The sequence below is a fragment of the Pelophylax lessonae genome (assembly GCF_965119305.1).
Source record: "Pelophylax lessonae genome assembly, chromosome: 13".
Classification (NCBI taxonomy): domain Eukaryota; kingdom Metazoa; phylum Chordata; class Amphibia; order Anura; family Ranidae; genus Pelophylax; species Pelophylax lessonae.
Genome location: NC_138780.1, coordinates 8,032,537 through 8,051,439, shown reverse-complemented (window position 1 = coordinate 8,051,439; position 18,903 = coordinate 8,032,537). Strand labels below are relative to the sequence as shown.

The 18,903-nt window shown below is 41.0% G+C and overlaps 1 protein-coding gene across 1 annotated transcript in view; it reads left to right on the top strand.

Annotated features, from left to right (window-relative positions):
- Positions 1-13,236: 13,236 nt before the first annotated feature.
- Positions 13,237-18,903, top strand: part of LOC309569902 (high affinity immunoglobulin gamma Fc receptor I-like) — a gene marked incomplete at both ends in the record, with an annotated part of 105,878 nt that continues 100,211 nt past the window's right edge. Inside the window, 2 exons of the mRNA XM_082275893.1 lie at positions 13,237-13,267; positions 17,653-17,673. Coding sequence (XP_082132019.1) covers positions 13,237-13,267; positions 17,653-17,673 — 52 coding nt within the window. The remainder of the gene's footprint in view (positions 13,268-17,652; positions 17,674-18,903) is intronic.

Here is an 18,903-nt window from a genome sequence, read left to right as displayed (position 1 = left end):
GGTTAATATTAGTATAAGGTGGGGAAACATCAGCTGTTGCCATCACTGTATCCTCTGTGATCGCACATCCCTGTAACCACTGCAACGTGAGTTTGGTATCCTTTAAATAATCTGCCGTCTTCTGTACCAGGGGTTGTAAATGTATGCCTATATGTTCTCCCAAACGGGTGGTGAGTGAATCCGTTCCACTGATAATGGTCTTCCAGGGGGATTGACAGTTATCTGTATGGATCTTGGGGACATAATATATTACTGGTATTCTACAGGCTGAAAGTAATAGATATTTCTCCTTTTTTAGCTCCTTCTTATACTGTGTAGTTGTATTAGATAATATCTCATATGTGCCCCTATCTGCTAATAACCTGTTCATTTCTTGCTTAAATTGCCCCATCGATAGAATAAAAATGGCCCCCCTTTATCCGCTGGACAGACTACTATATACTTCCTTTTTTCCACGGATTTGATACCCTTTCTGATATGTTGTTGCTCGTATACTTTTTTTTAGTGGGTATCCTCCTAATTTCTTAGTTACCAACTTTTTGAACATATCAATACACTTGTTATCAGTGATTTTAGGATTAATTCCTAAGCAAGGTATTTATTTTTAATTATTTTTGATTGCTTTGTATTATTTAGCGCAGCACTATGTTTTGATTTTTTTAAGATCAGGTGCACTGCCTTCTGAAGTCTAAGGGTAGAATAAATGCGTTATAAACCTTTCTACCTGCACCTTTGTGTTTTCAATCGGAATAAGATGTCTGTTGATCATGTGGTGTCTTGGTGTCATTTGTTATAAATAAAAAATTTGTGCAAATCTCTAAAAGAATAGAATAAAACTCAACATCAAAAAGATTATAGAATTAATATAAATCTGGCTGCAATCACCGAAAACGCGTATTCGCTCCACATAATTATTCGAAAAAAGTGTTGCGCCAGAGTTTAAGCAAACTAAAATAATTCTATATGCAAAATAAAAAATTCACTGTGAAATGACACTGATGAGCCTGCATTGATAGGCAGCACTGATGTATACTGATAGGTGGCACTGATGGGCACTGATAGACAACAGTGATCGGTGAGATTGATGAGGAGGCACTGGTTGGCAGCACTGATAAGCACTGATTGGCAGCACTGATGGGCGCTGATTGGCAGCACTGATGGGCACTGATTGGCACCGATAGGTGGCACTGATGGGCACTGATAGACAACACTGATAGGTGAGACTGATGAGGAGGCACTGGTTGGCAGCACTGATGAGCACTGATTGGCAGCACTGATGGGCACTGATTGGCAGCACTGATGGGCAATGATTAGCAGCACTGATAGGCACTGATTGGCAGCACTGGAAGGCAGTGATTGGAAGCAATGGTAGGCACTGATTGGCAGCACTGGTCGGCCTGGGCTTCACATGTTGAGGTACTACAACTCATACTGACCAATCATTGTCATCCTTTCCTCTTTAGGGCTCTTCTCTACTCCAGAAATAAAAGTGACCCCATCCAGGGTTCACATGTTGAGGTACTAGAACTCATACTTACCATTGTCATCCTTTCCTCTTTAGAGCTTTTCTCTCCTCCAGAAGTAAAAGTGACCCCATCCAGGGTTCACATGTTGAGGGAATAGAACTCATACTGACCAATCATTGTCATCCTTTCCTCTTCAGAGCTCTTCTCTACTCCAGAAATAAAAGTGACCCCGTCCAGGGTAATAGAAGGAGGTGAGATGACGGTGAGATGTGACACCAGACTGGATCCGCTCAGAGGCGGCACAGAGCTGCACTTTGCCTTCTACAGAGATGGACGGAATGTGCAGGAATACAATGTATCTGATACATACAGAGATGGACGGACTGTGCGGGGATACAATGTATCTGATACATACAGAGATGGACGGACTGTGCGGGAATACAATGTATCTGATACATACAGAGTGCCGTCAGCTCAGCTGGAGGATTCTGGGAATTATACCTGTGAAGTGAGGACGGCGTTCAACACTGTGAGGAAGATGAGTGATGAGCTCTATATCCGGATAGGGCAAATACACGGTGAGCTTGAAGAATTAAGTAAGCCTCTGATCTGTACATGTTCAGTCTCAGATATCACTTTATGGAAAATTCATTGCTCTGAGAATCAGCCTCTATAGATTGTTTGGCAACTTGATGACTTGAGAAGATCCACAGGCAGTGTTATCTCATCAAGATGCAGAAGTGAAATCCATTATAGCTTGCTCTAGGCTCACTTTGGGTTTTATACTTGCAGGTGAAAAGACATTTTGATATAAAAGCCTTCCGATTCTCCAGAAAGAAATACTAACGTTGCACGCAGAGAAAAAGGGAGTTCCTAGCTAAGGACTAAAATATCTAACACTAGACAGAAGTAGGGTATAGAGGAACATATCAAAACACAATAAATGACTATAAAAATACTGCTGTGGCAGCACTGTATAATAATACATTGGTAAATCTGGTAATATAAAAGTACACTATCTACATAGGACAAATCCAATCCAGTATTTAGGTGTCTGGACACATTTTCCCTAAATAACACATGTGATCCTGAAACTGTCAATTCACTATACCGTTTTGTGGTATTTACCGCAAAACTCTGAAAACGCTTAGTAAAAACCTCATGAACAGGCGTTAAACTCAATTTAAAGATGGAAATAATTAAATAAATGCATGCGGTAATTAAGCAGTGGTCCAGGTATGCGGTAATGATGGAAGTGATGACTTTGGTCAGACTCATCACACCTCAATGGGCAGGGCATGGAAATGTTTAGAAAATGGTACCAAATAAATTAGCATTTGGCTAGTCTAACCTCATTTGCCAGCTGGACGTTGCATTGCTTTCCCATACATCCCTAATGGAGCTATTCAAAGCCAATTTTTTTGGAGTTTCAGGCATTTCATGGAGTTTCACCCATGACCAAGTTGCTGGCTTTCCTGCACTTTGTGGACCTCCTATCAGAAGGTAGCTGGAGAGGTGGTTGGAGTATCACAGCCATCTTTCTCAAGTTTGGTTGCTAAGGCCCTGCAGGGTTTTAGGCCAATTGCCCCCAAATATATCCACCTGTCTAACACACGTCAGGTGTAGGATCAGATTAAGAACGATTTCTATGCTGTAGCTGGAATTCCCAATGTCATGGGTGTAATAGACTGTACCCATGGGCCTTTTTTTGTCCCCTCTGATAAAGAACACATCTACAGTAATAGGAAGGGGTACCACTCACTAAAATACAGGTTGTCTGTGATGCATTCTTGATGTTTATTCGGAAATGTGATCACCAGCTTCCCAGGATCGGTCCATGATGCCCACATATTAAGGCAATCCTAGCTCTACCACCATGTTGACACTAACAGAAAAACCGGAGGTTGGCTTCTTGGTGAGACACTTTTTATTATCAAATATGTCTCAATGCATGCCACATACATAATACATGGAAGTCTATCTTTACATGTTACACTCCTGTGTTTATACCTTGCACACCAATTATACACAGCACATTTTTAGCCTTGGCTGCTAAAGAAATGGCTCAACCAGATCCTCAACCTGGCGGAAGGCGGCGGAGCTGTCAGATGGTGGGAGCCAGCATCGGGAGCAAAGCTTTTCTTTTTTTTTTGGTCAGCGGTGTGATTGACGATGGATCTACACCGGGAAAATTTTTTGTACTTGTCAAATACTGCCTACTGTATATTGTTACACTAGACTTTTTTTTGGTAAATGAGTTGGGGTACTATGTACTCCATATTCATTCACATGGGGGGGGGGTAGGATCTGGGGTCAAAGAGGGCTTCCTGATTCTGATAAGCCCCCTCCCCACAGACCCCAAAACCACCAGCCAGAGCTGTTGGGAAGTTGCCCTTGTCCCTATCAACATGGGGACAAGGTGCTTTGGGGGGGGTCAGAGCCTCTTCTACCCCAAAGCACCCCCTCATTTTAAGGGCATGTGGCCTGGTATGGTTAAGGAGGGGGTCACTTACTCACCCCCCCCTTTACTAACATGCCAGGCTGCATGTTAAGATAAGGGTCTGGTAAGGATCTTTTTTTTTTATTTTGGCGTGGGAGTTCCCCTGAAAATCCCTACCAGACCTGAAGGGCCTGGTATTGATTGGGTGGGCCCACGACATTTTTTCTTATTTTTATTGCTGGCAATTCTTTTTTTTTTTTTTTACATTTAGCTATCAGTGGGGAAGCCTGCTGACAGCTGATGACTCATTGGTTGGTAAGGATGCATCAGCCGCCCGCTCCTTAACAACCATGACAGTTACTGGTTGTTAAGGATGCTGGTAGCTGCGTATTCCTTAACAACCTGCTGTTTTCAGTTTGTGTTAAGGATGCCGGCTTCTGCCAGTGGTGAATTACTGCAGGCTTTCACTACTAAAGTACCGCATGACTTCATAAAATAAACTCATGTGGTATTTTAGTAGCGTTTTTTTAGTGGATGCCCAAAAACTTTTTGAAAAATGCTGTGCGGTATTTTACTGCATATTTGGATGTCGTAAGATACTGCTTTGTAAATGGGGCCCAATGAGAGCCAATTATTTAAAGGAATAGATTAGCCAGTCCACTTTCTATTAAAGCTTGGGCTCACAACAGCAGCCATATTGTCCATGTATGTTGGAGCTGTTAGAGAGAGCTGATAATTCTGTTTAGGGAGAGAAACATTTTTTAATGAATTATTATTATATATTTTTTACTATTGTTACACGTCCCCATGGCAGTGCCAAGCTTCCCGTGCCTTTAGTTTGACAAAAGATTGTGAATTAGCCCTAAAAAGGGCCAAAATAACATAATTCCCGCCTCCCTTTTCTTCTTTCCTTCTTTTCTTCTGCTTTTTCAGTTTTTTCTTCTTCTTTTATTTTCCTCCTTTTTCTTCTTCTTTTTATTCAGCTTTTTCTTCTTTTTCTGCTTTTTCTTCTTTCCTTCTTTTTCTGTTTTTTCATCTTCTTTCCTTCTTTTTCTTCTTTTTCTCCTTTTTATTTTTTTCTATTTCTTCTATTTCTTCTTTTTCTGTTTTTTTCTTCTTCTCTCCTTCTTTTTCTGCTTTTTTTTCATCTTCTTTCCTTTTTTTTCTGCTGTTTCTTCGGCTTTATTCTGTTTTTTCTTCTTTTTCTTCTTTTTTTTCTGCTCTTTTTTCTGCTTTTTCTTCTTCTTCTTTCTCTGCCTTTTCTTCTTCTTTCTCTGCCTTTTCTTCTTCTTTCCTGCTTTTTCTTCCTTTTTGTTTATTTATTTATTTTTTCTTATTTATTCTATTTCTTCTTTTTTCGTCTTTTTCTTCTTTCCTGCTTTTCTTATGCTTTTTCTTCTTTTTTTCTGTTTTTTCCTGCTTTTTCTTCCTTTTCTTTTATTTCTTATATTTCTTCCTTTTCTGCTTTTTCTTCTTCTTTCCTGCTTTCTCTGTTTTTTTCGTCTTTTTTTTCTGCTTTTTCTTCATTTTCTTCTATTTCTTCTTTTTCTTCTTTTTCTGCTTTTTTTCCCTGCTTTTTCTTCCTTTTCTTTTATTTCTTATATTTCTTCTTTTTCTGCTTTTCTTCTTCTTTCCTGCTTTCTCTGTATTTTCTGCTTTTTCTTAATTTTCTTCTATTTCTTCTTTCCTTCTTTTTCAGCCTTTTCTTCTTCTTTCCTGCTTTTCCTTCTTTTTCTTCCTTTTCTTTTATTTGTACTTTTTCTGCTTTTTCTTCTTTTTTTTTTTTTTTCTTCTACTTCTGCTTTTTCTGCTTTTTCTTCCCCATCCTTAGATGGACCCAAAGCAATATGATGTCCAAATAAGGCCCTGATGTTGGGAATTTGAATCTTCTCTTTTCTTTAACCATCAACTATATTTACTAATGATTACAGCTAAGTAACATTTAAGGCTCTAATAAAAATAAAAAAATGGTATTGTATTTTTTTAACCTCCTTTATGTGAAGACACTGAGAAGAACATTTATTGCAAAAGTTCCTAAAACAAAAAGTTAAATACAAAGTGGAAATACATTTGTTTAATGGTTGACCTACTAATGGATTTGTAATTTTGGTCAGACCATCTTGTAACTTACGTTCCTTCTCAGCCCGTTATGGGATTATCTCCTAGGTCATTTTTGTTACTTTCTATGTCACCTCTCCTCCTACAGGAGGACTATTGGAACATAAAACAACATCATTGCTTCTGTCCAATGAGAAGGAAGCATCTCCAGACCCTTCAGAGTTTGTAATAGTTCAAAATCACACAAAAAAGTTCTAAAAATTGTATAACTTCCATCTCTGATTCTCTCCTCAGATTACACGGTGCAGAATATAATACGACTGGTGATCTCTGGATTTGTATTGGCTGCCTCTCTATGTTTCATCTACTTCCACAACAAGTGGTAGAGAAGAGGAAGAACTTCTAGGAATCTGAGGAACTCAATGAAACATCTAAGTGAAGAAGTCTTGGTTAAATTTAAAGGATTTTCTGCATTTTTCAATAAATTAATGTTCCCAAATAACTTGAGATTGATCTAAAGAAGTATAAAAGAGTAAACTAATGAGCTTATACACAGCATAGAGTGAGCAGTGGACAAACAGAAGTGGTCACTGAGCTCACACCTCGAGGGGAATTTATCAGGAAGGAAATAAAATGGTTTTCTTGATAAAACTAAGATAAGATCCGAAATACAAATGTCACACTTTACTGATTATGGTGTTAAAATTATTAAATATATATTATATTATATATATTATTCAAAGTTCTGAAAACGAAAGAAAGTATCAAGTGGATTTTTTTTTTATATTATTTTTTTTAATAATGATCAGGTTAAGATGAAATATTATATATTAATATGTTGTATTGCTATTTTTAGCCAACAGATAACATTGTAGGCAAATTTTTCTTATATGTTTCTTACCTCTAGAGCTTTCTTTTGGTGGTATTTGATCACCGCAAGGCTTTTTCTTTTTTTGCTAAACAAATAAATACAGACTGAAAAGTTTGAAAAAAAATGCTTTTGTTTATGTAATAAAATTTTGTAAATAGATATGTTTTTTCCTGCACTGATGAGCACTGATGAGGCTGCATTGACAGGCACTGATGAGGAGGCACTGATGGGGTGGCACTAATATACGGCACTGATAGGCAGCACTGATATGCAGCACTGATGGGCACTGATATGTGGCACTGATAGGTAGCACTGATATGCAGCATTGGTGGGCACTGATAGGTGGCACTGCTGGGCACTGATAGACAGCATTGATGGGCACTGATAGGTGGCACTGATGGGCACTGATAGGTGGCACTGATGGGCACTAATAGGTGGCACTGATGGGCACTGATAGGCGGCACTGATCTGCACTGATTGGTGGCACTGATGGGCACTGATAGGCGGCACTGGTGGGCATTGGTGGGCGGCACTGATAGATGGCAATGATGGGCACTGGTGGGCAGCACTAATTGGGAGGACACTGGTGGGCAGCACTGATATGGAGGGCACTGGCAGGCTCCCTGAGCCCTGATTGCTATCCCTGGTGCTCATGGTGGGCATCCCTGGTGTCATGGGTGGGCATCCCTGGTGTCATGGGCGGGCATCACTGGTGGTTCTAGTGGCACCCCCCTCCAAGGGTCTGCACTGGTAATCAATGCTCTGATTACCAGTGCAGACCCCCCCCCCCCTGTCAGGAGAGCCGCAGATCGGCTCTCCTCTACTCGTGGTTGTCAGGCACGAACTGAGGAAAGCCGATCAACGGCACTTCCTATTTATAATGTGACCAGCTGTGATTGGACACAGCTGGTCACATGGTAAAGAGCCTACGTCAGTAGGCTCTTAACCGAGATCAGAGATGTGGTGAGTCAGAGTGACACGCCGCAGAGCGCATTATCCTGCCGCCGTCATATGACGTCCGGTCAGGATAATGTAACCACCTTCAGTTTAGTGCGAATGGGGGCCTTCATGCTCCAGTGTTTTAAGAGGGACCCCCGTATAAAAAGCATAAAGGGCAAGAAACTGTACTGGGTGGCAAAACGTACTTAGACCCCCGGTACAAACAAAAAATGGTGGAAATGTTACCACCATCACAGATTTCAGATTCACACGTTCGGTACATCTCTACAGCTGTACTCCGGATCCAGCATAAGGGAACGCCTAGACCGACAGGTGTCTGACTACATCGGGTTAACGGCCGATGTGGATACTCTGAGGAGTGATAAACCCCTGGACTACTGGGTGGGCAGGCTTGACCTCTGGCAAGAGCTTGCACAATTTGCAATGGAACTGTTGGCTTGCCCCTCGTCCAGTGTCCTGTCCGAAAAGACGTTCAGCGCAGCAGGGGAGATCGTGACCGATAAGCGCACTCGCCTAGCTCATGACAGTGTTGACTACCTCACATTTATAAAAATGAATGAGGCATGGATCTCAGAGGAATTCAACACATGTGACCAGTAGACCATGTTTGATTACAATTCCTCATAACAGACCACAAATATCCGCCAGACTGCCATCCACCTACAACAATTCATGGTCCTTGTCTTCAGTAAATACAGTGGCATAAAAGGCATTTCATGTCCATTGAATGCCTAATTTTTGGGGCCTTTCATGGCCGACAATTATTTTTCCTGTCAATGCCTAAGGTATCTCCAGCCACAGAATACAACGTTCTCAGCTGTCAGGTAAATGCATGTGGGCTAATTTTTGGGGCCTGGAATGGGCGACACTTACTTCTGTATCCTATGAATGCCTAATGTACCTTCAGCCACAGAAGACAACGTTCTTATCTGTCAGGTAAATGCATGTGGGCTAATTTTTGGGGCCTGGAATGGGCGACACTTACTTATGTATCCTGTGAATACCTAATGTACCTTCAGCCACAGAATACAACGTTCTTTGCTGTCAGGTGAACGCGTGTGGGCTAATTTTTGGGGCCTGTACCGGCCAACACTTATTTCTTTATCCTGTGAATGCCTAATATTTCAGACTGGAATTGAAAATCAATGGGTCTATAAACGTTCCGCCAAATTGTGGAACGGATGCAGACCCATTTTACAGACCTGTGAATGGACCCTATATGTATTTGACATGTAGCTACTGGCTGCTGTTAGTTCTGGCTGATTTAGAGAAAAAAAAACAAATTTTTTTGTTGAAAAAAAAAAAACAAAAAAGAAATGTAAGGGCAACTTTTCCAATAGCAATACTTCTGTTATGACATTGTCCATGTTGTGGAACTATTTGTGCACAGCTAGTAAGTCTTTTGTGGCTGCAAATATGACCTAAAGGTTTTTAAAGTTTGTCTGCCATTAAAGTCAATTTGGCCCGCAGTGAACTTGCGGTTCGCGAACATTTGAGAAAGTTTGCGGATAACGTTCACGAACCGCCCCGGCTGATGTTCGTCCATCACTACTCTTTATGTGTATTAGCTGCCTCTGTGTGTTTTATCTACTTCCACAACAAGAGGTAGGGAGGAGGAAGAACTTCCAAGAAATTGATGACCTCAGTGAAACTTTGAGGATCTAAAAAACGCATTGGTTGATGTAAAAAATTAAAAGGAACTCTCAGTTAGAACTCAATAATAATCTTACCTAGACATTGGGAAAAAATAAAATAAAAACTGAAACATTTAAATCATGCACCACATGGGGAGCCATGGACAAAGCAGAAGTAATCTCAATACTGGATGGACAGAAATACAATTTCTTTGGCTGGAAAAAACATCTCCCATATACAGTATGTATCTCATCTGTGTATTCAGCTGTTTGCCTGGAGGCCAGGTTTATTGTGCAGGTCAGTACAATGTGGTTAACAGCAAAGGTGGTGGAAATGATTTCCTCCCAGAGCCAGTCTTCTGATTCTTACATTACACCCAAACACATAGTCCAATAAAACATGTAAGACTAAAGGGACCCTTTCACTAACTCAGCACAGACAAATCAAGTTTTTTAAATGTGTATTTACAGAATTTTTCTTTTCAATAAACCATGTGTAAGGAAAGGCTTGCAAATAGACAAGCTAACTCCTCTGGAGGGACTTCTGCGCACAGGCCAACACATGTTCCCTCCTGTGCTCGCAGGAATTGGGCACTAGCTAATGCATATGCGCACACGTGCCCTCACGCATTCTTGTGCGCCAGCGCTTAAGTGCGCCTGTGACAAATGCTGGCGTCAAATGGGCTATTTCAACTTTGTCTTCAGTCTCCTCTGTAACCTGTGACCCTGTAAATCTGTATCCAGTTTCCAGTTGCTTACCCAGCTTGTCTTGACCATTCTCTGAACTCCACCTGCACTGACCTTGGCTTGTCCCCTGACCTCTTGTCAGTGTCACCTGTGGGACCAAGGGATGGGGAGTCCACCATGGGGATTGTGAACCCAACAGCTGATGGCTGAGGGTCAATGGCTCAGAGAAGCAGCTACACAGGGTTGCAGCCACGGTCCTGGAGGGGGAGATAGAGCATAAGATTTCCCAGAGCATGGAGTCTAAGAGCCAACAGGTTTTCACTAGAGCCTCTGATGTTGAGGATGGACTTGGCTGCAACTGACTCCAGGTCGCAGCCCCCAGGGTCTCCCAGCTCACGCTCACGACTGGCTCTGATTGATGGAGAGGAAACAGCAGTAAAGGGCCACAAGGGATAGTCAGGAGAACAAGCCAAATGTTGGGGCAACAAGCAAACAGGGGTGGTCAGGTGAACAAGCCAAATTTGGTACACAGAGATCAGACGTAGAGCACATGGCAAGAAACACTCAGAAAAGCCTTCACACAATTGTTGCTCGGGCAAAGATGACTTGCAGTGAGGCGGTTAACCTCCCTGGTGGTATTCTCGAGTGTGGCTCGGGGATAATATACAGTACCAAAAGTAGTAACCTTGAGCCACACTCGGGATTACCCCACAATCAAACTTACCTTCCACTGTGATCCCCGCGGTCCTCCATCCATCCTCCTGCTGTGTGCTCAGCCGATGCCGTCACCTGTCTTCCAGGTCCCTTCCCTGCGAGCTCCGAGATGCAGAGGGATGGAACCGGTGGAAGATTAAAAGTACAAAAAAAAAAAAAAAAATGGCATGATACAGTGTAATCCATCCTGTCTATGTATGACCCGGCCTGCCTGACTCTGCAACTTTGCTTGCTGTCTAGCTACTAGCAAGATTTACAGGCACTCATGTCACTCTGTGCTCCTGTGTCTTCTGTCTGCACTATCAGGGGCCCCAAGTCATAGGTGTAAGAGAGGTTTTCCTTATCATATTTATAGATAGAATTCAGAGAGTAGTGGTTAATGATTTTTACTCTGAATGGTCTAAGGTTATCAGTGGTGTACCCCAAGGTTCAGTGTTTGGACCCTTGCTTTTTAATATCTTTATAAAGGGTGGGGGGTCTGGGATTAAAAGTACCATTTCAGTCTTTGCAGATGACACCAAGCTTTGCAGTGGAATAACTTCCTTACAGGATGTCTCCAACTTACAAGCCAACCTCAATGCACTGTTTCATTGGGCAACTATGTGGCAAATTAGTTTTAATGTGGATAAATGTGAAGTTATGCACTTGGGGACTAAGAATATGCATGCATCATACATACTAGGGGGAGTAGAACTGGGGGAATCCATAGCGGAGCAGGATCTGGGTATTCTGGTAGATCTTAAGCTTAATAATAGCATGCAATGCCAAACTGTGGTTTCCAAAGCAAGCAAAGTCCTTTCTTGTATTAACAGAGGCATGGACTCCAGAGAGAGAGATATCATTTTGCCCCTGTACAAATCATTAGTAAGACCTCATCTGGAATATGCAGTTCAGTTTTTGGCTCCAGTTCTTACAAAAAAATATCAGGGAACTGGAGAAAGTGCAGAGAAGGGCAACCAAACTGATAAGAGGCATGGAGGAGCTCAGCTATGAGGAGAGATTAGAGGAACTGAATTTATTCTCTCTTGAGAAGAGGAAATTAAGGGGGGATATGATCAACATGTATAAAAACATAAGGGGGGATATAATCTCTATATGTGAATACATAAGGGGGGGTATGATCTCCATGTATAAATACATAAGTGGGGATATGATCTCCATGTATAAATATATAAGGGGGGATATGATCACCATGTATAAATACATAAGGGGGGATATGATCTCCATGTATAAATAAATAAGGGGGATATGATCTCCATGTATAAATACATAAGGGGGGATATGATCACCATGTATAAATACATAAGGGGGGATATGATCTCCATGTATAAATACATAAGGGGGGATAGGATCACCATGTATAAATACATAAGGGGGGGGGGATATGATCCCCATATATAATACATAAGGGGGGATATGATCACAATGTATAAATACATAAGTAACAATATGATCTCCATGTATACATACATAAGGGGGGATATGATCACCATGTATAAATACATAAGGTGGGATATGATCCCCATGTATAATACATAAGGGGGGATATGATCACAATGTATAAATACATAAGTAACAATATGATCTCCATGTATAAATACATAAGGGGTCCATATAGTGAACTTGGTGTTGAGTTGTTCACTTTAAGGTCAACACAGAGGACAAGAGGGCACTCTTTATGTCTAGAGGAAAACAGATTTCTTCTCCAAATAGAGAAAGGTTTCTTCACCGTAAGAGCTGTGATAATGTGGAATAGACTCCCTCCAGAGGTGGTTGTGGCCAGCTCAGTAGATTTCTTTAAGAAAAGTCTGGATTCTTTCCTGGGTGTACATAATATAACTGGGTACTAATATTTATAGGTAAAGTTGATCCAGGGAATATCTGATTGCCTCTCGGGGGATCAGGAAGGAATTTGTTTCCCCTGCTGTAATAAATTGGATCATGCTTTGCTGAGGTTTTTTCGCCTTCCTCTGGATCAACTGCGGGTAAAGGATTGTGTATATGGGATTGTATGGTTGGGTTTTCAATACTGTTTTTTTTTTTTTTTTGGTTGAACCGGATGGACTTGTTTCTTTTTTTCAACCTGACCAACTATGTAACTACATCGGGCTCTGCTGCCAGGTGCATGATATGTTTTATTCACTTTTAATGTGCCTTTGAATTTGTTAAGAAATGTGACTACTCAAGGAGAGTCAATTCCCTAGCGGCAGCATCCTCCCTTATTGCACCACCTAGCCCTCTCTCTTCAGTTACTGTTATAGTTACACAAATTATTCCTCTTTTGGCATACTCACGGCATTGGTTTAACTCTTGTGAAATGTCTATGAATAAAGCTCAGGAAGTGCGAAGATGGTCAAAACTTCTGCTTCTCAGAAGGGCAGTCACATCTTCTAGGTCCCGTCTACCATGTCACTCTTTCTCGCCATCGTGTTCCTGTGTAAGTAGAAAGATCTTTGTTTTTTTTTTCATTCTGAGTATTCTATTATTTTATTCTGATTATCAGCTGAGTGTCTTTCCTTTGAATTTTTGGAACACAAAAAACAACTCATTGCGTTGAACCTGTTGGGTTCTCTACGTATAATACGCTTATTATATTTTCATCTGTTGTGGACAGAGTTAGTTGACCCTTTTTCTTCTTACTTTGTGTTCACCATCTAAAGGGGAATGTATGGTCTGTCTTATTCCATAAGAAATTTTGTATTTGTTTTGTATATAAGAACAATGTAGCGCTAATCATCAGTAAAAAGTTCTCAGAACGATTAAAAAGTCCATGTAAAGTCCCAATATGATCAGATGAAAAATGTAGCGAATCCGTGATACCACCACCAGACACCCAGTTCACACTGACCCTTACCACATAATGATGATCCCCATGACAGAGATCCCAAATGCCAAAAATAGACTCAGTAGGACTCAATATGTATCCTGGATAATATGCGTCCTTCTCTGGAAGTCCCAGGTCAGTAGTCACAGGTATGTAAGGAATGAAGCACAAAGCAGTATCATAGCGCAGACCATTTATTAACCAGATCAAAATAATGGATTAAAAACACTTACAAGGATCCAATCATAACGAGCATGTAAAGCAGTCCAAATTGTTTCCAAGCATGTTCCGCCACGGCAATCCACCAAAATGATGGCCGCCACGTCTCCTCACGGTGTCTGGTGGTGGTATCACGGATTCGCTACATTTTTCATCTGATCATATTGGGACTTTACATGGACTTTTTAATCGTTCTGAGAACTTTTTACTGATGATTAGCGCTACATTGTTCTTATATTGCTTTTAGATCTGTTTTTTATTCCAGATTCTGTGTAGCAGCTTTTCTATTTGGATTTTATTACCAACTTCTGAAGTTTGTATGTTTGAAGCTTTGAATTTCAGTTAGCGCAGCAATTTTCTTTATTATCGTTTGTTTAGTATAACCCGTTCTCAGTGATGGTGGATTTCATCTCACAGAACGGAGTTACAGAAGGTATCTGGGCAGAGCATATTTTTGACTAGTGCTGCTTCACAAGTATTGATTGTACGCTCTATTCGTGGTCTTTTTACACAGGCTGGAAGGATCCCATTTATCTAGATAAGTCTGAGCCACAAATGAGATTTTCAGAAGAGCTTTGTTTTTAATTGCCAAAGTAAATGATGAAGGCAGATGACTGTCAGCTGTAAGGAGAAAAATGTAGTAAGGTTGGGTACTGAGGTCCACCACCAGACTTATACAGCTCATGAAGGGTTGGGGGGTTCTGGTTGTTTTGTCTAGTTAAGGGGGTCTGGTGGCTTCATAATTCTGGTCTGGTAGCTGTTTGACTGGAATTGCATAAGAGTGACGGGGAACAGTCTGGCTGTTGATTGAAATAAGCTTCATTAGTTGGCTCAGCATTTGTTTACAGCTACGAAATTGACCATTGCCCGATCTTGGAAGACCCCATTGCTTAGTTTTGAGGCGGTCAAGAACCGTATGAATGATATCCTAATTAATGAAAAGTTGACTGCGATAGTTTCTGATTCTCACGCTAAGTTTCTTAAGGTTTGGGACCCCTGGATCTCGAACGTTGCCCCTTCCAGATTCCAGACCACCCTTCCCTCTTTTTAATGCCTCCTGGACGCTCGCCCCGCAGGACCCGTTCCCTCCTCTTCCTTCTCCCCCTTTCTTTAGTCTTCTTCTATTGTCATTTCTTTCTTTGTTTGTCCTACTTTCTCACCCCTTCTTTCTCTTTCCTTTGTCTTCTAGTGTTGTTTTCCTTTCTGGCTCGGTACTCTCAGGCCCAGCCCCTGTTTGCTCATTGGAACGTACTAGAACTTCTTCTTTTGATAGTCTTACTGCATTATAAACCACTGGGGGGACTTTCGGTCCCTGTCTATGGATTTTTGCTTGCTGATATCCTTTATTTGGTCTGTGATGTTTTAAGGTTGGCTCACGCCCTAAGTCTGTATCATGTTTTGCTGCTATCTGTTTTCCTGCGTTCCATTTTCTTTTATCTAATTGTACACATACACCATGTTTTGATGTATGTTTATGCCTTTTCCTAAAATAAAAACTTCATTAAGGTGGTGGTGGGTTGGCTGGTGGCTACGTAAAGCATAATTGTCTAGGTAAAGGGGTTATGATGGATGCATGGAAGGATTTGATGGGTAAATGAACTTGTCCACTATGAAAGGGGCCTTATGGGGTGAATAAAAGGGCAACTGATGCCTACCCAATGGTGGAGTGGCAACGAACGGTCTGGTTGTGTAGCCCGACCTCTCCAAACCACTGCTTGTCACCTAAGAGAGAGCGGCAAATTCAATTGTAGCACTACTCCCTTGGGAGCTGCTGGTGATGGGTTCCCCTGGGTTACCCATAGCAACAGCACAATAGTTTAGCGCAGGGATTCCCAAACTACGGCCCTGCAGTTGTTGAGAAACTACAATTCCCATCATGCCTTGTCATGTATGTGAATGTCAGAGTTTTCCAATGCCTCATGAGATGTGAAGTTCTGCAACAGCCGCAGACCCGTAGTTTGGGAATCCCTGGTTTAGTGAATTTAACGTGCCCGGCTCAGTCAAGAAACAGTCTAGGGATTTTGTTTTTTGTTGTTTTATTGAGAACTTGACTGGGAGAAGGGAATGAGTGGGATACTCCAGCTTGAATAAACTATGCACAATTTGCTGGGACATTTAACTGTACTTGAGTGCGGCAAGGCCACTGCTTCACCTTTTCAATAGCGATGAAGTCGTAATAAATGAACTGCTTTAGATAAGCTGTACTGTACTGCAGAACACTCTTCAGGACCCTTCCTGGCACCCCATTCTGTTCCTATTCTTCAGGGTTCTTTACATGGCACCCCCTTTACTATAACATTCAGCTAGTTCCTTGATCCCTCTGACTTCACTGGAGTGGTCCCCCTTCCTGGGCCAGACCCTTTGGCAGGTCCCTCAGTACTCACAGAGACTGTTTTTTCCAAAATACTCTGCTAGCAGCTCCACCGTCAGTTACACCGGATTCTCTGCAGTTCAGCTCCACACCTGGTTCACAAGGCCGACTGCCTAAGACCACCTTCCTCTCACACTGCAGGAGGAGAGACAGCCGTCCACCTCCTCCTGGGACTCTGCTTCCCGCCAAAGACGCCCTGTCACATGTCCCTCCAGTATTATGGTCAATCCCAGGATGCACTGCAAGAATGCCCTCCCACTGGGACTGCCATAAAACATGATGTGTCACTGGCTAGGTTTCCTCCACTGTCCAACAAGCTCCCTCATTGGATGCAGTGGGGACACTCCCTCAGACCCAGTGAATCACACCTGGAATCATGTGACAGGTAACCTAATAGATCAGGCTCCCCTGATAAGCAGAAGGAGCAATAAATGCTTTTACCTAGCACCTACCTAGGTGATCTGAGAAAATTTACATAATTGGTACCGTATATACTCGAGTATAGCCGAGTTTTTCAACATGTTTTTTCATGCTGAAAAAGCCCCCCTCGGCTTATACTCGAGTCACTGTCTTTTTAAAAATGGCACCGCCCGGCGCCGATGTGTCACCGCGCATGCGTCGCATGCCCGGGAATAGCCAAACGTGTACAGGCTTTCCCGAGCATCGGCGGCGCATTCGCGGTGACGTATTGGCGCCGGGCGGCGTGATTATTAAATCAAAGGCGCCTCACCGACAGGTAAGTGAGACTCCTCCGAAACCCCTGCATTTCCTCATGCAGTGCTGCGGGCATGGTACAGGACATTCTCCTGTACCGTGCCCACAGCACTGCGTATCCTGTGCCATGCCTGTACCTACTGTGCCATGCCTATACCTACTGTGCGATGACTGTACCTACTGTGCCATGCCTGTACATACCGTGCCATGCCTATACCATCACCTGTACCATGACCTGTGTCATGCCTATACCATCACCTGTGCCATGCCTATGCAATCTCCTGTGCCATGCCTGTACCATGATCTGTGCCATGCCTGTACCATGACCTGTGCCATGCCTATACCATGACCTGTGCAATGCCTATACCATGACCTGCGCCATCTCCTGTACCATGCCCGCAGCCCCTGTTTTGTGTCTCGTGGTGTTCCAGTTGGGTCCAGTAGCTGCTGCATTTCCCACCCTAGGCTTATACACGAGTCAATATGTTTTCCCACTGTTTTGTGGTAAAATTAGGGGCCTCGGCTTATATTCGGGTCGACTTATACTTGAGTATATACGGTATATAAAAAAAAAAAAAAGTATAATATTTTAACTGAAAATTAAAGGAAGAAAAATGATTGAAATGCATCAGAAATGATTTAATGACATGTACTGTACATTATAGTGTCTAAAAAGTGCTTTTTGGCTTTTCAGCTTTGAGCGTGGGAAACTCTGGTGAGTACAAATCTGATACTGAACAATCTGCCATAAATACAATAATACAGTGAAAATAACAATGTTTAATAATAATATTAATAATGATAATTAATAATAATAATTAATAATAATAATAATAATAACAATAATAATATTAATAATGATAATTAATAATAATAATAATAATAATAATAATAATAACAATAATAATAATAATAATATTAATAATGATAATTAATAATAATAATAATAATAATAAAAATAATAATAATAATAATAATAATAATAATAATAATAATAATAATAACAATAATAATAATAATATTAATAATGATAATTAATAATAATAATTAATAATAATAATATTAATAATGTTTAATAATTAATAATGTTTATCTTAAAGTTTTTTTTTTTTTTTTCAAAAGAACAAGTTTGGATCATGGATTATAAATTTAATAGCTTTGCATTAAAGCAGTATTAAAACCCAAAAGCAAACATTTTTTATACTGCAGCTTACCAATTCTTACGTGTAATGGTTGTATTAGTTTAGGCTTTTTTTTTCATCTATTTTCATCTGGTAATCCAGTCAGTAAGTCTGTTGTTTTTCAACAGAAAAGCTCTCTTAAAGTTACAGGCATGGGACAGACCATTTAACACTGACAAGGGGGTGTGCATTTATTTATTTAAGTAAAACCTTTATCCCAAAAAGAAAAGTATTAATCCCTTCCCACACTCGCTATAGAAAGGAACTTCATGAAAGCAGAATACAAAGTGGCCTAAAAGGATGAAAAAATTTTGATTTTCACATTTTTTTTTGGGAATGTTATTTATCAGAATGTGAAAAATATTGTTTTTTTTTTTTTTCAGAATTGTCGCTCTTTTTTTGTTTATAACGCAAAAACTAAAAATCGCACAGGTGATCAAATACCACCAAAAGAAATCTCTAATTGTGGGAAAATAAGGACATCAATTTTATTTAGTTGCAATGTCGCACAACCGTGCAATTTTCCCTTAAAGAAATGCAGTGCCGAATCGCAAAAAAATGGCCTGGTCGTTAACCACTTCAGCCCCGGAAGATTTTACCCCCTTCCTGACCAGGCCCTATTTTGAGATTCACAACTGTGTTACTTTAACGGACGACGCTGTACCCAAACGACATTTACGTTCTTTTTTTCCCCACAAATAGCGCTTTCTTTTGGTGGTATTTGATCACCTCTGCGATTTTTATTTTTTGCGCTATATATAAAC